At 35.6% G+C, this 27854-nt stretch overlaps 2 protein-coding genes across 2 annotated transcripts; both read left to right on the forward strand.

Annotated features, from left to right (window-relative positions):
- The first annotated feature begins 966 nt into the window (after positions 1 to 966).
- LOC138835537 (olfactory receptor 14A2-like) lies at positions 967 to 1911 on the forward strand. Its single transcript, XM_070034026.1, has one exon. The coding sequence runs from the start codon at positions 967 to 969 to the stop codon at positions 1909 to 1911; it is 945 nt and encodes a 314-aa protein (XP_069890127.1).
- A 15291-nt stretch (positions 1912 to 17202) lies between these two features.
- LOC138835538 (olfactory receptor 14A2-like) lies at positions 17203 to 18147 on the forward strand. Its single transcript, XM_070034027.1, has one exon. The coding sequence runs from the start codon at positions 17203 to 17205 to the stop codon at positions 18145 to 18147; it is 945 nt and encodes a 314-aa protein (XP_069890128.1).
- Positions 18148 to 27854: the final 9707 nt, after the last annotated feature.

Genomic DNA, 27854 nt, shown 5'->3' on the forward strand with positions numbered 1-27854 from the left:
TTTCCTTCTTATCATCTATACCTACTATTATTTTTCATTATTACAATTCTATAATTATAAATGATTTTTAATTTTTCTTCTATTATCTTTAAGTAGTTGTACAAAGAAATTGCCATTTAACAAGAGATTTGATTTTCAATTTTTATATTTCTTTATACACTAAGATTGATTTTGATAAGTCTGTACAATGCATATAACAATAAAAATAAATGTAAAATATAGTTCTCCATGAAAATGTAACTTCCTTTTATAATCAAAACCATAGACAAACAGATTCAATGGCAACATTCTCTTAGAGATTTCTTATACATTCATTGAACCACACAATGACTTCTTTCAAAATTTAACTAATAATTCAGAATAAAATTTTAAATTATAAAGGTTATTATTGTTTTAGCATTTATTATGTGTTACATTCAAATTCCTAATCATTCTTCTATAACCTTCCTTGGTATGCTTTCCTCTCTTCTTCATTAAAGAATAAATGTAGAGGTAGAACAAGATAATAGAGCATATAGATTCCTTAAATTGTTTTTTCTTACATGTGTGAGTGAACTTTTCATAACAAAGTAATTTCAATAGAGAGATAAAGAAAAACAGAAATGAGAAAGTATGAGGGAATGAGGAAAAGAAAGAGAGAAGAAGAGAAGGTTCAATTCAGATTATGCCCCAAAAGAAATAAGCAAATAAATCCTTTAGATGACATGTAAAACTTTCTTAACATATTCTGTCTAAAATGCTAGCTTAATAGCTATCATTCTCATATACTTTTAAAAGATATTTTAAGGACATGAACTGTGACATGCATTTAACAGAGTAAAACTCTAAATATATTTGATCAGAATCTTCATTTTAACAAGATAAAAATGTACTGCTAAGAAGTGAAATGGAGCAGAGGAAATCTCAGCACACAATATTCATGTATTTTTCTACTTTTGTCTACAGGAATTACATAAGGTAAGAGCTATGGCCAATCTTACATTAGAGACAGACTTCATTCTCACCCAAATCTCTGACAGCAAGCAGACCCAGCTCTTCCATGGATTCCTGTTTCTGCTGATCTACATGATCACTGTCATGGGGAATCTTCTCATCTTTACCCTTGTCACCATGGACCGGTGTCTTCATACCCCAATGTACTTCTTCCTGAAGAATTTGTCCTTCCTTGATGTAGGCCTCATTTCAGTCACTGTCCCCAACTTTATTTGGAACTGTTTGACCCACAGGAGTATCATCACTTTCTCAGGATGTGTGAGTCAGGTCTTGTTGGTAGTTTATTTTGGTGGGTCTGAGGTTTTCATCCTGACAGCCATGTCTTATGACCGCTATGTAGCTATCTGTCACCCACTACACTATGAGGTCATCATGAACAATAGAACCTGTGTACAGATGGTAGCTGTTTCTTGGTTCTTTGGCAGTATCTTTGGGATTTTATACTCAGCTGGAACTTTCTCTCTATCATTTTGTGGTTCCAGAAAACTACCCCAGATTTTCTGTGATGTCCCCTCTCTACTGAAGGTTTCTTGCTCTAGGAAACATATCACCACTGATGTTAGTGTGACCATTGGAATCATATATGGATTTCTGTGCCTTGTGTGCATTGGGTATTCATACATTTACATCTTTAATACAGTACTGAGAATGCCATCCCTACAAGGAAGGTCGAAAGCCTTCTCCACCTGTGTGCCCCATCTCATAGTTGTCACCACGTTTATAGTTACAGCTGTTTTTGCCCATTTGAAGCCAGTCCCCGATGTCCCACACCTTGTGGACTTTTTGGCATCCGTTTTCTATTCTGTGATGCCTCCATCTTTGAATCCTATAATATATAGTCTGAGAAATAAGGAAATCAAGGCTGCTGTTTGGAGGCTCCTATGGAGACTGCAACATTGTATGTTGGGAAAAAAATAGAATCAATATCTAGAAAGACAAAGGACATGACATTGTATGAATTTTATTGAAAATCTATGTCTATATCTACATTTTTAATTCTCTTATTAGCATATATGTGTTATTTTAATGTGATATAAATAGCTCCGCATTCTGTTTGCTATTAATTATTTTGTTTATACATATTTGTATGTAATATACAATTTCAGTATAATGCAACAATGAAATTATATCATAGCTCATTCAAGCTTGATACTGAATTCTTGAAGTAAAACGTGTAATTCAGACTTGAAGTGCACAGAGCTGCCAGTTTCCACCTCTTGGGAGCCTGAGGATACATTGCTTAATGGTGCAACAAGAATCAAGTGTGTGGCCTTGTTTGTGATTGTTTGGGTAAATGCCCAGAAATAGGATTTCTGGGACATAGCAGAGCTCTAGGTTTAGTCTTTTGAGGAACCTCCACACTGCTTACCAGAGTGGTGGATTACATTCCCACCAACAGTTTAGTAGCATTCCCTGTAGGCAAATTCACCACTAGTATTTACTAGTATTTGTTTTGTTGATAATGTCCATTCTAACTGTGGTGATGTGGAATTTCAATGTGGTTTTGAATCACATTTCTTTTATTCACAAAAATGTTGAATATTTCTTCCAGTCTCTATTGGCCGCTCTTATTTCCTCCCCAGAGAAGTCACTTTTTAATTATTTAGCCCACTTAATAATGGAGTGGTTATTTCTTTGAGGTTTTGTTTGGGTGGGTTTAACTTTTGAACTCTAGAAATTTTTCACATGAAGCCCTTGTCTGCTGTATAGCTAGAGAAGATCTTCTCCCAATATGTTCATCTGCCTCCCAATCTTTTTATCTTGCTAGCTGTACTTTTGAAATACAGAACCTCTGCAGTTTAGTGCAATCCAATTTATCCACCCTTTCTCTGATTTCTTGTGTGTTTGGATCTTTACATACAACTATTTTCATCGCAGCATTGTTCACCATAGCTAAGATATGGAACCAACCCACATGCCCAGTAGATGAATGGATCAAGAAAACATGGTATATATACACAATGGAATTCTATGCTGCCATCAGAAAGGATTGTATCACTTCATTCATAAGGAAATGGAAAGACTTGGAAAAAATCATAATAAGTTTAGTAAACCAGACCCAAAGAAACATAGGATCCATTATTTCCCTCATTTTTAACAACTAGTATATGTCTAGGACAGTCCAAGCAGAGGGTCACAATAGATCAATAGCTATGTACATGCAACCATATAAGATGATATTAGGTTTGTTGTTGTTTTTGATGTACTGTGTGAAGTTATTTCTTTGTTCTTTCACTTTTTTTCCTTTTGGTTTATAACCTGATGTCACGGTTTTGATTCTGGTATCCCGTGTGTTGTATATACTTTTATCTGAGTTAGGGAAGAAAAGGGGAACAACAAAATGGTGAGACAAAGGACGAAGTGTGAACCAATGCAACCAGTGATAGTCAACACTATGTTGGAAATTAATTTTACATTGGAGGTTGGAGGAACCAAGGGAAGGGAAAGTGGGAGAGAATGAAGAAGCGGGGAACAATGTTTGATAATAAATATACGCTTTACCCAATGTAACTGTAACTCCTCTGTACATAATCTTTACATCAAATAAAATATTCTTTTTTGATAAAAGGAAAGAAACTCATTACATATGTGACTGTAACACCTCTGCATATCTTTACAATAAAATAAATTTGAAAAATAGAATCAAGTGTGGTTACATGACAGTGTTTCGAATGCGTATATTATACAAATGGTCACAATACAATCTGGTTGAGTAATGCTTGATATTTTCCCTGCAGAAAGACCTGTGTCTATGGAGGGAGTATATTCACAATGAAGAAACAGAAGATTATGTACACTGCTGTATGAGAGTAGCCTCTAAGGATAGAAGATGTAAGAGGGCACATTACCTGGAGAGATATCAGGTGAAATTCAGCAGGTCAGATACCCAGGCAAATCTGTAATGCAATTCTAAATTACAGACCTGGAAAACTAATACTTATTATTATTATTATTATTATTATTATTATTATTATTATTATTATTATTATCATCTGATTTGGAGCTTGAATTCTGGGCTTGGGCTCTGTCCCTGAGCTCCTGTCTACTCAATGCTAGCACTCTACCACCAGATCCATGGCTCCACTTCTAGCTTTTTCTGAGTAGCATAGTAGTGTTGACTCTCATGACTTTGCTGCCTAGGCTGGCATCAAACTGCAATCCTCAGTTCTCAGCCTCCCAAGTTACTTGGATTACAAGTTTGAGCCTGGCTTTTTAAAGTCATATTTTATTTTGAAACATGGAATATGGCTACAGTTATACAAGTAATCACAAGCCTTGAAGGTCCCTATAATGGACTAAAGGAAGTCAGAAGTTTGATATGAACACATCAAAAGCCTCTAAAGTTAATAAAAGATGAAGAATGATGAAAACAATAATCAGGAGATTTTAAGTCAAACATTTCCACAGTATACTGAAAAGTATGTTATCCATGTCTATTTATAATATATTAACAAAGAATTTACAATTTTACTGCATTTACATTATTATTTTGTTCTATTATCTTCTTTATAATAAAATAAGTGCTTGAATGAGCTATTAAAGCAAGACAAGATTTTAATAAGATTTCTTGGGCTTATCAATTTCATGGTTGTTTTAATTTGCTTTTGTTGACATTTTTGGTCCATATTTCCTATTGTATTCCTAATTTTTTAGACATTTTCTCATTTCTTACTGCTTTTCCTATATGTTTAACTTAAAAATAAAATGTGTTTTTATGCAGGAAAGAAAAATAGTTGAAAGTTAACTGAAAATTTTAGCTTTGTGTTGAAACATAGCAGCCTAAGGGTAGCTCTTAGAGGAGTGTGCTACAGGGAACAAACACTGCCTTAAACATGTTACATTTCAGAGTAGAGTTCATTAGTTTTTGCCAACCAGCTGTGCACTATTTGAAGTCAAGTATTCTGTCACATGGTAAACAGTTTACACCATCTGGATGGCAGGAGGCAGAGACAGAAAGGCTGGTGATGTTCATGGTAGGTTTAGAGTGCTTTAACAAATAATAGACTGGGAAGCTTAACAAGAAAAGAATTTGGCATCATAAATCTGGAATATAGGCATCTGACACTAGGCTGGGTATAGAATGTCCTAATATTGGTGCTGGCTTTCTGTTATTTTCAGGTTTAAAGCACCCCGTTGCATGGAGAAGCATGAGACAGATTCTGGGTTTCTTATGACACCATTATCTCATTCATGAGGGATCCATTGTCATAATGTAAGGCCCACATCTAAAATTCACAATATCATATATGATCCTATAAGTACATTGACAAGACCTAAATGTTCACTTTGAAGCAGAATGTTTTTCAATAACTGCTAAATTTTCTACTGGAATTTAAAAAGAAAGTGAATCAATAACAATGATGGTCTTCCTAGGTCCAGGAGAAAAATTAAATGACCAATATTTTAAAATTAGAAATGCACAGACAGAGTAGGGCACTGGTGGCTCATACCTGTATTTCTAGCTACCCAGGGGGCTGAGCTCTGAGGGTTGAAATTCAAACCAGCCCAGGCAGGAATGGCCATGAAACTTTTATCTCTAATAAACCTCTAGAAAACCAAAAGGCTCTGTGGCTCAAGTGGTAGAATGCTAGCATTGAGCTAAAGAGCTGAGGGACAGCATGAAAGTCAGAATTCAAGAACCAAGATCAACAACAACAACAATAACAAAGTACTAACAATACTTCATTTCCCAATTTAGTTTTTGCATGAATTTACATGAAAAAAATCCCTCAACCTGGGCCCTAATGGCTCACATCTGTAATCCTATCTACTCAGGAGGCTGAGATGTGAGGATCAGGGATGTGAGGATGTGAGATGTGAGGATCAGGATCTTGCCAGCCCAGGCAAGAAAGTCCTTGAGACTCCTATCTTCCCAGAAAACCAGAAGTGGCACTGTGGCTCAAATGTTAGAGCACTCACCTTGAACTGAAGAGAGCAGGATCAATGCCCAAGCCCAGACTTCAAGTCCCACGACCAACAGACAAAAACAAAAACAAAAACAAAAACAAAAAACAAAAAACAAAAAAAACTCACTCTCACTGCAATTACTTTCACAATGATACAAATTTTTTTATTGTGAAAATACTTTATAGAGGAGTTACAATTACATAGGCAAGGTAATGAGTACATTTCTTATCAAGCATTGTTGCCTCCTCCTTTGTTTCCCCTTCCCATCTCCCACCCACCCATCCAACAACCTCCACCCCAAAGATGTAAAGTTTGTTTTTCCACATAACATCTTATACATCTCATTGTTGCAATGGGTCCACCTGTATCCCTATCTAAACAATTTGTTTTTTCCCTTAATCTCCACAAATTATACCAACATCAAATACAGTGAAATCAGGGGTTATACTATGGGGGAGGGACATACAAAGCAACAAAGAAATCATCTTATAAATATGTTAGAAAGAATTGCAAGGAAGAAAAAACATTTGTATCCTTATCTTGGGGTTCATTTCGCCTAACGTCAATTTATCTGACCTTTTCTGCTTGTCTCAGACATATACTATTTATTGCAAATAAGGGAAAACATGGCACCTATGTTTCTTTGGGCTTGGCTTACTTCACTTAATATAATTTTTTCCAAGTCTTTCCATTTCCTAGCAAATGGAGCAATGTCATTCTTCTAATGGAGGCATAGAATTCCTTTGTGTGTGTGTGTCTGTGTGTGTGTGTGTGTGTGTGCGTGTGTGCGTGTGTGTGTGTGTGTGTATGTGAGGGTATCACATTTTCTTGATCCATTCATCTACTGAGGGGCATCTAGGTTGGTTTCATATCTTAGCTATCATTGAGATACCACCTCACCCCAGTTAGAATGCTATAATCAAGAACTCTAATACAACAGATGCTGGAGGGGATGTGGACAGAAGGAAACCTTACTACATTGTTGGTGGGAGTATAAACTTGTTCAATCACTTTGGAAAGTAGTATGGAAGTTCCTCAAAAGACTCCACATAGAGCTCCCCTATAACCCCGCAATCCCACTTTGGGGCATTTATCCAAATGATCACAAACAAGACCATACTAAAGCTACCAGCACAACTTTATTTACTGCAGCATTATTTACCATAGCTAAGATATGGAACCATTATACAATTATTACATCTTGTCTCCCTATACAATATATTTCCCACTCACCTTTGAGGAAATTTAGAAGTGTTAGGTATCCTGTATTATGTAGACTGGAGTTTGACAATGTCCGTTTGTGTGTGTGTGTGTGTGTGTGTGTGTGTGTGTGTGTGTGCGTGTGTGTGTGTGTGTGTATGAGAGAGAGAGACAGACAGGCAAACAGGGAGAGACAGACAGACAGACAGAGAGACAAAGAAAGACAGAGAGAGAGAGACTTTATCCCACAACTATTTAAAATTTTTCATGCGAGTTAAAAATTTCAAATTGTCACACAAAATTAAAGTTCTTAATTAATTTGTGCTAGCAATGTGGATTCACCCAGCATATAAACTCCCAACATAAATGATTTCCCAATATTTCATGATGAAAATTATACTAAGGAGATTGAAACACTTTATATAAAAATATGTAACTATTACAGCTAATTTTTATATTTTCTACCTGTTGAGGTGAACATTTTTTTAAGATGATGGGTTAAATTATGAAATTAAGCAATTTCAGATTTCTAAAATTAGGCAAATCATTTGCATTGTATTTATATTGCACAGGTTTCCATTAATCAGGCTGGAGTGCAGATAACTTTGTGATGGTAAGTTTTGGAAAGAATTCCTCACAGTTGCAACTTGTTCTGAATCAAATTGCACATTATGATATGCGTCCTCAGAGTGGGAAATTCATCACTACTTAAGTGATGTTTGTAGAACTCAAGCAGTGAGAGAGTATTAGTTATAGCTTTCAGCCTATCATTGCTTTGTAAGTGGTTCCACACTGATAGAGCAAAACTTTTCACTTCCATTTATTTGTTTTCAAATTTTTAAATCTTTCCTTAACTCAATTAATTTCCCATTTTCATCAGCATATTGAAGAGTCATAGAAGGCATTTTCTTTTCCTGGTGAGAAATGTTCCATTTTATTCATGTTAAAATACACTTTCAACTTCTTAATTTATCTTCCAATGATTTCATATTTGAAATCAAGATGCTGAGAAACTGATTATGGCCCTGCATTTGGACATTCTTTCCTGAACTTCATATTGCCCACCATGAATGATTTGACACAACCACTAGATATCACTGACAGGTTTTCCTTCATCTATGTGAACAGCTTGACATGAAAAATGTCAAGCTTTAATAGTTGATAGTCACATGATTTAGAGAGCACAGGTTCACATTGATAAACAAGATCACTTTACTCAGAGTAGCAATTATTCAGTAACTTCTTTGATTTACTTTTATTTATTATAAGAGTGATATACACTTAAATAAGTAAGGTAAGAGGTACATTTCTTCTTGAACATTATTATCCTCTCCCTTGTTTTCTCCCACTTTCCCTCGTCCTGAACCTCCTAGTGCCCAAGTTGGGAAGTTCATTTTCAACAGTGTTTTGTTAATATTGCTGTTGCATTGGTTCACATTGTGTCCTTTGTTTCACCATATTGTTGTTCTCCTTCCTTTATCCCAAACCAGATAAATGTATATTCAAGACACAAGGTGCCAAATTCAAAAACATTGACAAAAGGTGATCCTTTAAACTGGACAGTGTTAAACTTTCTACTTTACAAATATTTTCCTATTAAGCATTATTTCCTCCTCCTTTGTTTTTCCCCTACCATCCCTTTCCTCCCCACCTCCCCAACTCCTTAGAAGTTGTAAAGTTGGTTTTCATCATAGTGTCTTGTACATCTCATTGTTACAATGTGTCAACCTGTATCCTTATTTTAACATTTTGTTATTTCCCTTCCCCTTCACAAATTAGAAAAATGTATAAACATGATGAAGGTCACCGGAATCAAATGCAGTGAAAACAAGGGTTGTACCAAAGGGGAGAACATACAAAAGGAACAAACAAAATAATAATACATAATAAATACATTAGAAACAACAGCAAGAAAGATAAAACAACTTGTGTCCTTCTCTTGGGGTTCATTATGCTTAGCATTATCTTGTATGGTCATATGTACATAGCTTTTTGAGCTTTTCTGCTTCTCCTAGACATACAAGTTATTGCAAAAAAGGGAATCCACGGGACCTATATTTCTTTGGGTCTGATTTACTTCACTTTAAATTTTTTCCAAGTCTTTCCATTTCCTAACAAATGGGGCAATGTCATTCTTTCTGATGGAGGCACAGAATTCCATTGTGTGTGTGTGTGTTTGTGTGTGTGTGTGTGCGCGCGCGTGCGCACGCACACACGCACTTGTGTGAGTATCACATTTTCTCCATCCATTCATATACTGAGGGGCATCTGGGTTTGTTTCATATCTTAGGTATGGTGAATAATGCTGTGATAAACATAGTTGTGCTGGTAACTTTAGTATGACCTTGTTGGGTAAAAAGTGGGATTTCTGGGTGATAGGGAGCTCTATGTGGAGTTTTTTGAAGAGCCTTCATACTACCTTCTAAAGTGGTTGAACACGTTGACACTCCCACAAACAATGCAGTAGGGTTCTTTTTGGCCATATCCCCTGCAGCATCTGTTGTTATTAAATTTCCTCATTATAGCCATTCTAACTGGGGTGAGGTAGAATCTCATAGGTGTTTTGATTTCTTTCATGGCTAGAGAATTTCTTCATGAAATGGCCATGCTTATTTCCTCTTCAGAGAAGTCTCTCCTTAAGTCTTTAACCCATTTATTAATGCGGAGATTGTTTTTTGAGAATTTATTTTGGGGGGATTTATTTTTTGAGTTCTAAGTGTATTTTAGATATGAAACCTTTGTCCATTGTATGGCTAGTGAAGATCTTCTCCCAATATGTGGGCTTTCTATTGATCTTACTAGCTATGTCCTTTGTCATGCAGAAGCTCTCAGTTTAATGCAATACCATTTGTAGAATTTTTCTTTGATCTGTTGTGTTTCTGGGTCTTTAATAAGAAAACTTTGGCCTGTGCTGAAGAGCCCTAGAGTTTCTCCTATTCCTTCCCGTAATGTTGTCTGCTTTGTTATTTTTCATGTATTATATGATTTTTTTGTTTCTTTGTATGTTCTTCCCCCTATGTTATATCCCCTGTTGTTATTGGGTTTGATATTGTATTGTAGATACATTTATTCGAATCAGGGAAGGGAAGGGGAACAGAATGGTGAGGAAAAGGACAAGGGAGAACCAATGCAACAGCGATATACACATGACAAGAGTTGGAAATGATCTATACAACTTGGATGGTGGTGTTGGGGGAAAGGGAAAATAGGAGAGGATTGAAGAAAGGGTAACAAGTTTGACAAGAAATGTACTTATCACTGTACTTATATAACTGACAATAAAAGAAATGAAAGAAAATATATTCAGATTGTTTTCTGTCAATTCCATACAAAGACTTAGATATTAGAAATAGGAATCTTACATATGATACAATTTTTCATAACCACGCACTTCCAAGGCTAGGTTTTCAAATTTTAGTAGAATATGGACTCATATAAAATGTCATAAGGCTCTAATATTAGGCAAGTTTTAAGGAAACCATGAGGAGCCTACATTTGGAAAGTGTTATGAGCTCAGAATCCTGAAGCTTTCCCTCAAGATTACAATCCAATTTCTATGTCATTGTTACACTTGGATACCTTTATAGACTTAATGCAGTCATACTGACTTAAAACTCAATTTATCCTGGTATTTGTTCAACTGAACAATATAGACATTGTGGAGGGAAACATGAGAGCTACTCATGCAAGCAACTAAGATCTCTACCAATGTATTTTTTGTTATCTATATTGCTATTTAATTTCTCTGTGTTTTATTGTATATTTAATTTAAGCTTTTAAAAATTATCTTCTAGTAGTTGTATAAAGGGGTTGCAATTCAACAAATTGTGTTGATAAATACAGTGCACCTCTGGTGAGGGCTTCCTTCCTGCTCATCATGGTCATCTCCCTCTCTGTCCTCAAATTGCATGGAGAGTGAACCACCTGTGTCTCCTCCCAGTGGGACATTAATCATATTGGATTAGGGACTGACTCCTATAATCTCATTTATAATTAATTACTTCTTAAAGTAATACATCCATGTCTGGCTTAAGTTGTTGTTTTGAGGGAGGTTAAGATTAGAATATAATTTGGGGAAGACCTACTTTATTTTATAATACTGTAATGTCCTATTCTACTGAGCTTAGTAATTGTATGTTCAAGATCCATTCTTCAAGCTATTTCAAGATTTATTTTCATTTCTTAATTTTTATTTATTTGTTTGTGTGTTTGTGCTCTGCTAAGCATAACTGGAGGATATATTTGTTTGTGTGTGTCATGCACTGCTAACCGCATGACAGGGCTGAAGAAAACTAGAAAAAGCAAGAGATAGAGAAAGAGATATAATGGAGGAGACTCAGCCAGGACCAGGGGTCCCAAGGCTCTTTGATACTTGGTCCCTAAGTCCCACAAATTAGTATATCTATTTGAGTTCACACAGGGAAGTTTACCATGGATGTATGCAAAAATATATAATCTATATTAATATTAAAATCAGAGCTCAAATAGAATTTATGAGAGACACTGGTTTCCTTATTATTTTGAGACAAGAGACTGCAGCCCATGGACAGTCCAGACACCATGTCCACTCACTAGCCCAAGGTTAAGCTGTGAAGATCTTTTGCCCAACCTACAAGGTCCCCAGCACAGCTGCTGGTCTAAAAAAAAGGGAGTGGGGAGGCCATCCAGTCTCAGACAACAGTTGTCTTTTTTAACCCTTCCATGGCCAGATCTCAGCATTCCAAATGCTGTTGAGGCAGTGTTCCAACCTTTCGAACATTTTCCAGATTTCACACCTCAGCTTCACAGTTACCTACATGTATATGTGAGTGTGAGTTTGAGAATGAATGTGTGTGTGTGTGTGTGTGTGTGTGTGTGTGTGTGTGTGTGTGTTGTGTATCCTGAGACTTGAACACAAGTTTTGGATGCTCGCCAGTAGTATTTTTTACTCAAGACTAGTACTCTACCATTTGAGCCACATCCATTCCAGTGTTTTGGTGACTATTTGGAGATAAGAGTCTCACAAAATTTTCTGCTTTGGCTTCAAATCAAAATCCTCAGCTCTCTGCTAGGTTTAAATGTATAAGCCACGGGTATCTGGCCTTTATTTTTTTATATTTTGAACTCTTCTTCTTAACTCTATTCTCTAAATTTATTAGAATTAGATCTCATTTTTTGTGCTTCCAAAATTCAAGCTGTTTCAGATATATGCTATAATAAATAAAATGTCAACTATTACTCTTTTAATTGGAACAGTACCTTTACTCCATACTCATGCATATATTCCACTGTGGTAGTATGAGGAACAATGATAACATTGTGTCACTATAGACACATGTTCATTTTTCAGAACTAGCTTAAGTCACAGTGCAGACTTTCCATTCTCAGAAGGAATATAGGGATAAATATGCTAGGATAAATATTAAAATTTAAATTTACTGACAGTCTGAAACTATGTATGAGCTCAAAATCAGTTTTCAGAAACTTTAGAATATGAGTTGTAACAAAAAACAACCAAAGTATACACGGGGCATCACCTTGTGTTGCACTGGTGAAGAGGTAGGTGGGACTTTCATTGACCTTACAGGAAAGGTCATAGCAGGAACAAAAGGGGAGAAGAATAAGGATAGGGTCCATGTTGCACACACTCATCACCCATGCTACACACACTGTTCATCCTAGTGAATAAGGCTCCATAAAGAACTGCATCCTGTTCCCCATGAGAACTAGGTTTCTCTTCAGTACTTTGTTTTCCCTGAGGGTATTGCAGAGTAAATTGGACATTATTTCTTTCCATTAAAAAGAGGACTTCAAGTGAAGTCACTTGATGAAATCACTCACATTTTCCCTCACACCATGAATAGAAGAGGTCTAATATTAGCACTTTGAATACTAGCAGGTGAGCTGAATATTGGAGCTTCATAATACTGTGGGAAAGCCAGGAGGTAGAGAATTTCCATGGCCTGCATAAGACTATGTGGAAAGAAATGTCTATCTATGTGTAAGAGCTTTCAAGCTAGGAGCTTATCTATGCTGAATACAAGTTTTCTTATATTTTAATATATTTCATTTTTTATAATCATTGAAAAAGTGATTTAACTACTACAGCTCATATTTATGAGGTACAGTGTGATTATTTGATGCAATATCTCATATGAAATATTAAAATCAGAGCAATTCTCATTTCCAACTAGAGAACGATTCCATTTCAAACTCCCCTCTTCTCTTCCCAGAGTCTGCCATACTACCTTTTAGCCACATTGCAGAGTTCGAGATTCCATTTTACTTTATAGATGATGCTGTCCCCTATAGATACAATTAAATAAAAGTTTATTACCAAGAATCACAAGACACAATTGTCATTATACTGTCACTTAATGTTATAGAGAGTAAAATTTAGTCATTTTTCAATGATAATCTCTTCAAATATCTTCACCAAATAAAGTTGGATTTAAAAATTAACATCTAATAATTACTCATATGCATAGAACACAGTTACTTGGCAACTGAAAATAACATAAGAGCCATCATTTTCCACATTTTAAGTCTAAGGAGGATGAATAACTTTTTAAGCTTTCCAAACATGATTTACTACAAAGACTGAAGCACAAATCTCAAAGTACTCTGGGAAGTTTTTTATATAAAGTATTAAATTTGATAAATATTATATGCCTCTAGCCATAAGCCTAATTGAGAAAGAGAACCATCAGAATAATTATGGAATCCAAGTTTATTAAACAACTAGAACTAGAAGTTAAAGAATAATGGAAAATCTCTAAATGTCTAATGTTAGAAAGCTCTATATTCTTTCCTTGATAAAGAGTCTTTTTCAGCTTTCTTTTAACTGTTTTCATGTTCATTTATTTCTTATTGTTGACAACTTGTTTAGCATAAAGCTACTGGTGAAAGAATTCAAAGAGTAGAATCTTTCAGAAGAGGATTATTTGGTATTTTATCAATACGTTATGTCGAAAACGAACTTTACAGCTTTGGTGGGGGTTGGTGGGGAGGATTGGGTGGGGGGCAGGGTGGAGGATGGGAAGGGATGGGAAGGGGAAACAAAGGAGGAGGCTAAGATGCTTGCTAAGAAATGTACTCATTATCTTACCCATGTAATTGTAACCCCTCTGTACAGTATTTTCACAATAAATAAATATAAAAAAATTAGGCTTAATTTCCAGAAAGCCTAATGCCAAAGACAAAGCAGCCTATGCATGATGAAGGAAGCAATAATCTACATATTAATTTACTGCAAATTCTGCAGAGATAAATTGTTTCTTATTTAGTGTAAGTTTTCATAGAGAGCTGCTCCTCAAAAAACAGTACACCCCCTGTTACTTGATTACACAGCATCCTGACCGAACACTTCACACTTTCCCTGTGCTTTCTCTTTTACTGCTTGAGGCAAATTGTAAGGTAAGCATCATCTTATATGATCATATGAATATAGATATTTAGCTATTTTGTTCATTGGTTAGGACTATCTTGGACACAAACTGTTTATTACAAATGAGGGAATCCATGGGTTCTATGTTTCTTTGAGTCTGGCTTAATATGATTTTTTCCAATTCTTTCCATTTCTTTATGAATGCATTCTTCCTGATGAAAGCATAGAATTCCATTGTATACATATACCATATATTTTTGATCTACTGAGAGATATCTGAGTTGGTTCCATGTCTTAGCTATGGTAAATAGCGTTGCAATAAACATGGTTGTGCTGGTAACTTTAGTATGACCTTGTTTGTGGTCATTTAAGTAAATGCCTAGGAGTAGAATTTCTGAGTCATTGAGAAGCTCTATATTTACTCTTTGAGGAACTTCCATACATCTTTCAAGAGTTATTAAACAAATTTTGCATTCTTACAGTGTAGTAGAATTCCCTTTTGGCTACATCACTGCTAGCATCTGTTGTTATTAGATTTCTTTATAAGGGCACACTTACTAAGGGGTGGTTGTTTTTTGTGGATTTGTTTTGGGGGGATTTATTTTTTTTTATTTCTCAGTAAATTTTAGATATCATGCAGAAGCTCTGCAGTTTAATATCAATACCAGATTTCAAACTCTATTACAAATCTACAGGAATAAAAAACAGTTTGGAACTGGCACAAAACAGGCCTGAGGACCAATTTTATAGAACTTAAGACCCAGAAAGAACCCCAGACCTATGGCCACCAATTTTCGATAAGGAAGACAAAAATATAGGATGGAAGAAAGACAGTCTCTTCAACAAATGGTTCTGGCAAAATTGGTTAAACACCTGTAAAAAACTAAAGTTAGTTGTCACTATATTTGATTCTGTTGCCCTGCATCTTGTATATACATTTATCTAATTTGGGAGGGGGAAGGGAAATAACAAAATGCTGAAACAAGGACACAGTTTGACCCATTGTAAAGATGAGATGTACAAGACACTATGTTGAAAATGAAAAATGAAATTTACAACTATGGGGTAGGAGTGAGGGAGGAGCTGGGGAGGGAAGGAGGGAAGGAATCATAGGGGAAAAACAAAGGAGGAGGTAACAGTGCTCAATAGGAAATGTACACATACCTTACTCATGTAACTGTAGACTCTCTGTACAGTATCTTTATAATTTTTAAAAAAGTTTTAAGAAAACCAAAGATAGATCCTTATATATCACCCTGCACCAGCATCAATTCCAAATGGATCAAAGACCGTGAGGAAAAGCAGATACACTGAAAACGTTACAGGATGGAATAGGAGAAACTCTAGAGCTCCTTGGCACAGGTAAGAAATGTATGCATTATCCTGCCCATGTAATTGTAGCCCCTCTGTACAGTATGTTCTCAAATAAAATAAAATACAATTAAAAAAAATACAACAAATCAAACAAAGATTGAAAAAATCAGATTGTGGAAAACTATTTCTTACATTTCATTCTTCTTTAGACACTGAATTGCTGCACAACACTGAGTAGTATCTCAATGACACTCGTTTCAGTGCTGGAATTCTGCAAACTGTATGTATTACCACAAAATTATTATAAAAGGAGTTTCATATCGATGCTAATAATCTCACTAGAAAAACAGCAAGTAAGGGAGTGAGTTAGTGAGGGAGTATGTGTGAGAGACATGAAAGGCAATGTAGTGTACATGAGATCTAACAGAAAAAGCCTGTTGATCAGGAATGCTAAACATTTTCCTTCTTATCACCTATACCTACTATTATTTTTCATTGTTACAATTCTAAAATTATAAATGATTTTTAATTTTTCTTCTATTATCTTTAAGTAGTTGTACAAAGAAATTGCCACTTAACAAAAGAGATTTGATTTTCAATTTTTATATCCTTTATAACTAAGATTGATTTTTGATAAGTCTGTACAATGCATATAACAATAAAAATAAATGTAAAATGTTGTTCTCCATGAAAATGTAACTTCCTTTTATAATCAAAGCCATAGACAAACAGATTCAATGGCAACATTCTCTTAGAGATTTCTTAGACATTCATTGAACCACACAATGACTTCTTTCAAAATTTAACTAATAATTCAGAATAAAATTTTAAATTATAAAGGTTATTATTGTTTTAGCATTTATTATGTGTTACATTCAAATTTCTAATCATTCTTCTATAACCTTCCTTGGGATGCTTTCTTCTCTTCTTCATTAAAGAATAAATGAAGAGGTAGTACAAGATAATAGTGCATATAGGTTTCTTAAATTGTTTTTTCTTACATGTGTGAGTGAACTTTTCATAGCAAAATAATTTCAATAGAGAGATAAAGAAAAACAGAAAAGAGAAAGTAGGAGGGAATGAGAGAAAGAAAGAGAGAAGAAGGGAAGGTTCAATTCAGATTGTGCCCCAAAATAAATGAGCAAATAAATCCTTTAGACATCATGTAAAACTTAACATATTCTGTCTAATCTACTAGCTTAACAGCTATCATTCTCATGTACTTCTAAAAGATATTTTAAGTGCAGGAACTGTGACATGCATCTAACAGAGTAAAACTCTAAATACATTTGATCAGAATATTGATTTTAACAAGATAAAAATGTACTGCTAAGAAGTGAAATGGAGCAGAGGAAATCTCAGCACACAATATTCATGTATTTTTCTACTTTTGTCTACAGGAATTAGATAAAGTAGGAGCAATGGCCAATCTTACATTAGAGACAGACTTCATTCTCACCCAAATCTCTGACAGCAAGCAGACCCAGCTCTTCCATGGATTCCTGTTTCTGCTGATCTACATGATCACTGTCATGGGGAATCTTCTCATCTTTACCCTTGTCACCATGGACCGGTGTCTTCATACCCCAATGTACTTCTTCCTGAAGAATTTGTCCTTCCTTGATGTAGGCCTCATTTCAGTCACTGTCCCCAACTTTATTTGGAACTGTTTGATCTACAGGAGTACCATATCTTTCTCAGGATGTGTGAGTCAGGTCTTGTTGGTGGTTCATTTTGTTGGGTCTGAGGTTTTCATCCTGACAGCCATGTCTTATGACCGCTATGTAGCTATCTGTCACCCACTACACTATGAGGTCATCATGAACAATAGAATCTGTGTACAGTTGGTAGCTGTTTCTTGGTTCCTTGGCAGTATCTTTGGGATTTTATACTCAGCTGGAACTTTCTCTCTATCATTTTGTGGTTCCAGAAAACTCCCCCAGATTTTCTGTGATGTCCCCTCTCTACTGAAGGTTTCTTGCTCTAGGAAACATATCACCACTGATGTTAGTGTGACCATTGGAATCATATATGGATTTCTGTGCCTTGTGTGCATTGGGTATTCATACATTTACATCTTTAATACAGTGCTGAGAATGCCATCCCTACAAGGAAGGTCGAAAGCCTTCTCCACCTGTGTGCCCCATCTCATAGTTGTCACCACGTTTATAGTTACAGCTGTTTTTGCCCATTTGAAGCCAGTCCCCGATGTCCCACACCTTGTGGACTTTTTGGCATCCGTTTTCTATTCTGTGATGCCTCCATCTTTGAACCCTATAATATATAGTCTGCGAAATGAGGAAATCAAGGCTGCTGTTTGGAGGCTCCTGTGGAGACTACATCATTGTGTTTTGGGAAAACAATAGAATTAATATCTGGAATGAGAAATGGCATGTAATTGTCTGTATTTTGTTGACAATTTATATCTATAACTGTATATTTAATGTTCTTTTTAGTGCACATGTGTTATTTGAACGTGATACAAATAGCCTAGTATTTTGTTTGCTGTTAAATATTTTGTTTACACATATTAGAATGTAAATTACAAGTTCAAGATCATGTGTTGACTATCTAAATTGCATTACAGTCTGAACGAACTTGATATTGAGTTCTGATAGTGATCCATGTAATTCAAATTTCAGATGCCTGGTCATAGAATCTAAGTGAAATAACAAAGCTAGCAATTTCCACCTACTTGAAGCCTGAGAATACATTGCTTAATGCTGCCAAAAGAATCAAGTGTGGTTGAATAAAGGAGTTTGGGGTATGTAAATTATCCAAATGGTCATAATACAATCAGCTCAACCCTTGATCGTTGAGAAATGCTCAATATTTTTCTCACAAGAAGGCAATAAAGGGAATTACAGAAGCAACAGTACAAAGGATGAACCGGAGAAACATTGATATTCACTTGGCACTATGTTGGATATGAACCTTACAACTTGATGGGTGGGGGGATAAGTGGAAGATGAAGAAGGATGGGGGAACAATGATTAAAAACCAATGTACTTAGTGCCTTACTTATGTAACTGTAAACCCACTGTTCATCATCTTTTCAATAAAACAATGGGGTGGTATCATTCTTTCTGATGGAAGCATAGAATTTCAACACACACACACACACACACACACACACACACACACACACACACACAACATTTTTTTATCCATTCATCTACTGAAGGGCATTTAGGTTGGTTCTATATCTTGGCCATGGTAAATAATGCTGTGATTAACATCCTCATACTGGTGGTTTAGTATGGCCTTTTTTGTGATCATTTGGGTAAATTCCCAGAAGTGGGATTTGAAGGTCATAGGGGAACCCTATAGGTAGTATTTTGAGGAACCCCCATACTGCTTTCTAGAGTGGCTTATTTGTGTAACTGTAGTCATACTCCATGTTTTAAAATAAAATATTTAAAAATTCCAGACACGGTTTACTCATGTCTATAATCATAGTTACTCAGGAGGCTGAGATGTAAGGATCTCAGTTTAATGCTAGCCCAGTTAGGAAAGTCTTTGATACTCTTACCTCCAATAAACTGCTCAAAAAAGGCTGGAAGTGGTGCTGTGGATCAAGTGGTAGAACACTAGCCTTTTGCACAAACATACACAGGGAAAGAGCCCATGCCTAGAGTTCAAGCCCCATGATGGACAAAAAACAATTAAAAATAAAATATGAATTATTTTCCAGTTCTGTAATTTAGATTTGCAATACAGATTTGCCTGGGTACCTGGCTGGCCTGAATTCTTCCTGGTGTTTCTGCAAAGAATGTCTCTCTTTTGTCTTCTATCCCTAGAGGCTCCTCTTATTGTGTAGCTTGTATACTCTTCTATTCCAGGCTTTCTTCCCTTCGTGGAGACACTGACTCGACAACAATATTTATAATAAATTGTCAAATGCCAGAAGCCAGAGTCTGGGATCCATCTGGCTCTATTTAAATCAAAATGCAATGACAAGTAGGAAATAAGCCAAAATCTTATTCAAAACCAATACATAGAGCAGATTTGAACAAAGGAGCATGTTTCGATATCTCTGGATTGGCAACAGAAAATGTCAAAAGCTGTAGTACTGAAACCTTATAGGTCAGTCTACTAAATTTTGTTCAACTGTGTTTCACTCTGCAAACTGAGTGGCATTCACAATGGACTTTGAATGACTCAATGTGCTAAAGATCTCATTATGCAGAACTTACCTTCTGCTAGAAGTCTTGCTACAAACAGTTCTTCCTACTCTTTATGGGTGGGGATGCCAACTAAGGGTATCACAGCATTCATCCCAATGCTTATGTGAGTGAACTTAACACACAAGTGCTATGATAGTCAGGCTAAGAGAGTTTCAATGTCAAATCACTTTCCACCCCCTCATTATCTAACACTGAATATGTAATTTCTATATTTCAGTAGTTATTATTCCCCCTGACAAGCACATAGGACAATGTCTATTTAAAATTTTCTACCAAATAATGGGAAAAGTTACTAATTCTGTATTTATCTAACAAGTGCCTTCTTAATTCTATTGAAATTTTATACATTTATGGGAAAATGTGAGCTATTGAGTAAATTATGTGTGTTCATCTTTAATTCCAAAATGAGTGAGATGTAGTTTCAGTAATGATTAACTATAATCAATTATCTGATTTATTTCCTCAGGAAAATGGACATGGAAATTCTAATAGATCGAATAGTATATGGACAGGCTCTAAAATTTAAATTAAGAATGAACAAGTTCAAATGAAACTAATGAAACCTATGCTCCCAGAAAAATTATTTGGCTCCTGAGACCACAATTGTACATAAGACCCAGGCTGCTGAATTTGTGACAAACTTACGCACAGGCAAACACACGAGAGTATGGCTCACCACTCCATGTAGTATAAGAAAGAATCCACTGTTGCTTGCTTTTGTAATAGATTGGGTATATATTAATTGGATTTGGATAAATGACTCTATTGCAACCTTGTTCTCACTTAACAGCTAATGCTGAAAAGATAAAGTCCATTTGGTAATAGATGTATCAAATCGAGGACTTACTGTAAAAATACTAAGGGTACTCTATTTTCACTGTAGAGTTTTATATGGATTTTTGTGAAAAAAATGTATGTTCATTAAAAGTCATTCTTACTAAAATTACTCCCACTATAATAAAATTACTCCATCTTTTCTCTCCATACATGTTTCTGACTCACCTGTAAGGAAACTTAAAAGTGCCAAATATCTTGTATTATGTACACTGAAGTTTGTCATTGTATGTGTATGTGTGTCACGCTTTACTGCATAACTAAAATTGTTATATACCATTTAAAAATTTAAATTTAGCTAGGCACATGTGGCTCATGTCTGTAATTCAAGCTACTCACTAGGCTGAGATCTAAGGATCAAGGTTCAAAGCCAACTCGGGCAGCAAAGTCCCTGAAACTCTTATCTCCAATAAACCACTCAGAAAACAGGAAGTGGTGCTGTGGCAAGTGGTAGAGTGCTAGTCTTGAGCTGAAGAGCTGAGAAACACCTCCCAGGCCCAGAGCTCAAACCCCACGACTGACAAAAATGAAAATTAAAATTGTCACTCAAAATTAGAGTTCTCAATTTGTGCTATCAAATATAGACCAACCAGACATAAATTCTAAACATAAATTATCTCCAGTAGATTCATAATGAAAATTGGTTACTATATGAAACTGAAAGATTTCATATAAATATGTAATTACTGTAACTATTTTTATAGTTTCTAGCTGTTAAAATGAACTGTTTTAGAGACGATAGGTTAAATTATGAAATTAAGTAATTTCAGATTTCTAGAATTAAACCAATCATTTGCATTGTATTTATTTTGCACAGGTTTCTCTTGAGCATTCTTGAGAACAGATGTCTCTTTGTGATTGTAAGTTTTAGAAAGAATTGCTCACAGTTGTAAGTTGTCCTGAACCCAATTGGATATTCTGATATTCTTCCTCAAAGTGGAAAATTTTATCATGCTTACATGGTTTATAGAACTCAAGCAATAAGAGACTGTTATACATAGTTTTCAGCTCATCATTGCTTTGTAACTGAATGATTAGCCATTATAGGCTACCATACACATCAAGTGGTTTGAATGATGCAACAAAAATATGCATTTCCATTTGTTTACTTTTCATATTCTTTAATATTCCCTTAAATAATTCAAATAATTTCCTACATTCATCAGCATATTGAAGTGTCATAGATGACGTTGTCTTTCCCTGTGGAGAAATATTCCTTTTAAGTTACATTTTCACATCCTTAATTTATCTTCCAATGATTTCATATTAGACATCAAGGAGCTCAGCTACGGTAAATAATGCTGTAATAAACACAGTTGTGCTGGTAGCTTTAGTATGGTCTTGTTTGTGATCATTTGGGTAAATGTCCAAAAGTGGGATTGCTGAGTAATAGGGGAACTTATGCGTAATCTTTTGAGGAACCTCCATACTACTATCCAAAGTAGTCGAACAAATTTACACTCCCACCAACAATGCATTAGGGTTCCCTTCTGTCCACATCCCCTCCAGCATCTGTTGTTTAGTTAAAGTTCTTGATTATAGCCATTATAACTGGGGTGAGGTGGAATCTCTATGTTGTTTTGATTTGAATCTTTCTTTTTATTAATAAGTACAAAAGGGTTACAATTACATGGGCAAAATAATAAGTACATTTCTTATCAAGCATTGTTGCCTCCTCCTTTGTTTCCTCTTCCCATCACATCTCATCTTCCCGCCCTCCCTGCTCTCCCATGCCAAAACTGTAAAGTTCGTTTTTCAACATGTCTTGTACATCTCATTGTTGCAATGGGTCCACCTGTATCCCTATTTAAACAATTTGTTTTTTCCCTTCCTCTCCACAAATTATACCAACATCAAATACAGTGAAAACAGGGGTTATACTGTGGGGGAGGGACATACAAAGCAACAAAGAAATCATCTTAAAAATATGTTAGAAACAATAGCATGAAAGAAAAACCATTTGAGTCCTTAATAACTATTATATGTCTGAGACAAGCAGAAATGGTCAGACAAGTTGATGTTAGGCTAAATAATTTGAATTTCTTTTCTTTTATGGCTATGGAGGTTGAGCATTTCTTCATGTGTCTATTGGCCATTCTTATTTCCTCTTCAGAGAAGTTTCTCTTTAAGTCTTTAGCCCACTCATTTATTGGGCAGTTGTTTCTTTGAGGATTTGTTATTGGGGGATTTACTTTTTTGAGTTCCAAGTGTATTATAGATATGAGACCCTTGTCCATTGTATGGCTAGTGAGGATCTTCTCCCAATCCGTGGGCTTATTATTGTTCTTTCTAGCTATGTCCTTTGCCATGAAGAAGCTCTGCAGCTTCATGCAATCCCATTTGTCCAGCCTTTTTTGATATGTTGTGATTCTGAATCTCTATTTAAAAAATTCGGCCTGTGCCAAGGAGACCGAGGGTTTCTCCTATTCCGTCCTGCACCTCAATAGATGAATGGATCAAGAAAATGTGACATATATATACAGATATATATATATATATATATATATATATATGAATTTTATACCTCCATCAGAAAGAATGGAATCACCCCATTTGTTAGGTAATGGAAAAACTTGGAAAAAAATTATATTAAGTGAAGTAAGCCAGGCCCAGAGAAACATAGGTCCCTTGGTTTTCCTTATTGTAATAACTAGTATATGTCTGGGACAAGCAGAAAAGGTCAGATAAGATGATGTTAAGCGAAATGAACCCCAAGATTGGGACACAAGTGGTGTTTTTCTTTCTTGCTATTGTGTCTAATGTATTTATAAGGTACCATGTGATTTTTTTTTGCTTCTTATATCCCTCCCCCACAGTATAACCGCTGTTTTCACCATATTTGATGCTGGTATAATTTGGAGAGGGGGAGGGAAAAAACAAATTGTTTAAATAAGGATACAGATTGACCCATTGCAACAATGAGATGTGCAAGATGTTATGGCAGAAAACAAACTTTACAATTTAGGCAGATGGGGGAGGGGTGGAAGTGTAGTTGAGGAGGTGGGAGGGAAGGGATGGTAGGGGACAAACAAAGGAGGAGGCAACAATGCTTGATAAGAAATGTACTCATTACCTTGCTCATGTAACTGTAATCCCTCTGTAAGGTATTTTCACAATAAAAAACTTATTTTAAAAATCAAGGAGCTGAGAAACTAGTTATGACACTGCAATTGGACATTCAACGCTGAATTGTCTGCAATAAATATTATGACACAATCACTCGCTATCACTGAGTTTCCCTGACAGGTTTTTTCTTCATTCCATGAACTGCTTAACTTCATTGCACAATTTGTAAAAGCTAATACTCCCGTGATTCAGCTACCACACTTTCACATTGGTAAACAAGAACCCCTTGCTCAGAGATACATTCAGTAACTGCTTAAAATGGAAGATGTTAAACTCTATATTTTAACAAATTATTTTAAGTAGTTGTACAAAGGAGTTGCCATGTTAAAAAAGTGTATATATGCACACAATGCATCTTGGTCAACATTACCCCAATCATTGAGCCAGTTCGGTTGTTGACAAATGTACTTATTGCTTTTTGTGAGCCAACAATGTCCTTAACCCTTTCTTAAGGTCGGTTAACTTTTAAAACGTTAGCCCAAATGTTTTCATTAATAAAACATCTTTCAAATGAGTTACCACCTGCCTCTTTGTAGTGCAATGTATGGATTCCAGTGATCATAATAACTTTCTCATGTCCAATTCTGCAGTTACCTCACAAATGAAACTGGCCAAGTGGGCAGCATTTGCTATTTATGTCCACTGCTTCATTACAAACCAGAAGGAAAATTGGATATCTCTATAACACTTAAATGTTTTTTTTAATATCTTATGCGAAGACAAACTGAGAAAGAAACTTGAATCAATTTTATGCCACGAAACATTTTTATTTTGTCTGCCACTTAATACTATACAGCGGCCACCATGCATTCTTCCACAAACTGTTCCTCAACATAGGTTTTAGTGACTTCACAGCTATCTCACCCCACACACAAGTCATCTAAATGATATCTCAGCTTCAAGGAGGGTTATATAAAGCCATCTGCATTTACAAACTCCACTGAAATGCCTTCATCTTATCCAGAAGCTTTTTTTTTGGGGGGGGGTTGTCTGTTCGTGGGGCCTGAACTCTGGGCCTGGGTGCTGTCCCTCAGCTCTTCAGCTCAAGGCTAGCACTCTACCACTTGAGCCACAATGCCACTTTCGGCTTTTTTTTTCTGCTTATGTGGTGCTGGGGAATCGAACCCAGGGCCTCAGTCATGCAAGGTAAGCCCTCTACCACTGAGCCACCTTCCCAGCCCCCTTATCCAGAAGCTTTGGCCTCTCTGTTAATCAAGTACAATGTGTTTATAGCTGCAATGATGTTCCTGGTGGGGTTTTTTTTATTGCAATTCATTGCCACAAACTCAACATAGATATTTTCTTTGACTTTAAAAACTGATCATTTTCCATTTTTCTTGGAAGATCAACATTTTACACCAACCTTTTTCCTCAAGAGGTCATCTGTAAGATATCATGCTTAATAATCATCCAACATGTCTATCACTAGCAATGCAACTGTTTTATCATTGTTTTAATCTTGCAAGTTTCATTTGGAATATATATAACATTTATATTGTTAACTCCTGAGGTCGTGTGTGTGTGTGTGTGTGTGTGTGTGTGTGTGTGTGTGTGTGTGTAAATTCCTTGAATCTTCATCTGAGATTATTTTCAGAAGGAATGATGATATACATACAACTCTCTCAAAAACACATGCACATGCATGCACATACATGCCCCATGCACATGCGTGCACACACTCACACACTTGAAATATTCCTCAACCATTTTAGAAAGGAAATTATGTACTTTGCAAAATATGGGTGGAACTGGAGATCACCGTATTGAATGAAGCTCAATAAACAATTATCACATTTTTGCTCATATGTGGAATCCAGGGGTATGAACTTAAAAATAACGATAATGAGACTTGAGTCCAAATGTGGTAGTGGGTAAGAGTGAGACCAATAGGCAAGACAAACTAAAAAGAATACCATACTTACCTATGGAATATGCATAAGAATCCATGTTTTACTACTAGTATATCCTAAAAAATGTTGTTGTATATAAATTGTATACTTATCCAAATCCAATAACCTAGACTATGTGACACACAATATGAAAGTTTCATTTATTGACAAGAATTAAAAAACATGTTTTCTCACTAGACCACTTAACAATAAATATTTTTCTCTTAATTCTAAGCACTGTATTATTTCTCCAAAATGTTAATGATACACTTGAGCAATCAAACACAAAGACAGGGCTCAGATCCTGAGTTCAAGCCTGAGAATTCTCTCTCTCTCTCTCTCTCTCTCTCTCTCTCTCTCTCTCTCTCTCTCTCTCTCTCTCTCTCTCTCTCACACACACACACACACACACACACACACAGCTACACACACACACAGTTTCTCTGCTTAAATTCCATACATACATATGTTCTGAATTGACCATATACATTCTCCTCCTACTTTGTCACCTTTCTCTCTACCCATTCTTCACTAATTCCTTTTCTTTTCTGAAAAACTTTCTTTAGTTTGTGCATGTGAGAATAAGTATGTGATACTTATATACATAGAGAGAGGCTTATTTTACTGACTCTAATGTCTTCTCATTCAATCCATTTTTCTAACAAATATTAACTTACCATTCTTCTTTATGGTAACATGATATATTATCAAGATACACTAGAATTTGTTAATGCAGTCGTATTGGCTGACTCCATGTGGAGGGAGTCAATGAATAGTGTAGGCTACAATGAATAGTGCCACAGTAAATGTAAAAAAACATATATACTGTTAGATTTCCTACTTTTTTATAAGGATAAAGAATTAATAGTAGAAATTAGGTAGACGGTATAGGAAGAAATAAATAAGAAAATTGGACACTAAATTTATTTGTAATTCAAAGCAGATGGGACAGATGAAATTAGGCAAGCTATTGAACTGACCTATGATTTTATTTTAGAATGCTAAAGATTAGAACTTTAAGAAAAAAGAGGACATCTCAGATTTCTACCAAATATTTATACACATATACTCATTCATAAGCACAGACACCCATATGCACACTCATATACCTTCAAACATATATACATATACACATACCCTCATTCTACACTCAAACATAGATCCTCACTCATAAGAGATTTATCAAGAATAAGCTTGTCCAAAATGAACATCAGTAACTGTAACTTCATAGAGCACATCTATTCTTTATAGGGATACTTTTGTGAGGAATAATGTATTAAATTCTAGGGTAAGCTCAGCTTCATGTTTTTGCCTTAGAAAATTCCCTATCCAAGAAGGGGAAAGTTTGGTTGTTTTTTTTTTTGGTTTTTGTTTTGTTTTGTTTTTATTGTGAGAATACCGTACAGAGGGGTTACAATTACATGGACAAGGTAATGAGTACATTTTTTATCAAGCATTGTTGCCTCCTCCTTTGTTTCCCCTTCCCATCCCTTCCCATCCCCTCCACCCCCACCAGCTCACCCCCAGCGCCAAAGTTGTAAAGTTCGTTTTTCGACATAACGTCTTGTACATCTCATTGTTGCAATGGGTCCACCTGTATCCCTAGTTAAACAATTAGTTTTTTCCCTTCCTCTCTCCAAATTATACCAACATCAAATACAGTGAAAACAGGGGTTATACCAGGAAAGTATTTTTAAAGCAATTTCAAACAGACTTTTTAGACTACACAGGAGTGTAACAGTTCACATTTTAGTAATGCTATTTTATTTCCCAGATTCTAAATCCTTGGAGACCTGATCCTTCATCTCTAGCTCACATCCAAGAGATGGTCCCGCTGCCTTTTACTCCAGTGAGACCAAAGAAAAGATGGCTTGAGATTAATTAGAATGAATTCTTTAGCAACCCTCTGAGTTGTAAGGCAGGATGCTAAATGGCTTCACTGTCTTCTATAGTAGGTGGCAACAAATGCATGACTGCATAGCTTTTCAATTGAAACTAATAATCTAGGTCAAATGCAATAGAGAAAGATTTTTGAGA

This window comes from Dipodomys merriami, unplaced genomic scaffold (assembly GCF_024711535.1).
Source record: "Dipodomys merriami isolate MVZ:Mamm:240054 unplaced genomic scaffold, mDipMer1.0.p SCAF_24, whole genome shotgun sequence".
Taxonomy (NCBI): Eukaryota; Metazoa; Chordata; class Mammalia; order Rodentia; family Heteromyidae; genus Dipodomys; species Dipodomys merriami.

What these genes read in the sequence shown, in the direction of transcription:
- LOC138835537 (XM_070034026.1), top strand. Translation starts at nt 967, where the DNA reads ATGGCCAATCTTACATTAGAGACAGACTTCATTCTCACCCAAATCTCT.
- LOC138835538 (XM_070034027.1), top strand. Translation starts at nt 17,203, where the DNA reads ATGGCCAATCTTACATTAGAGACAGACTTCATTCTCACCCAAATCTCT.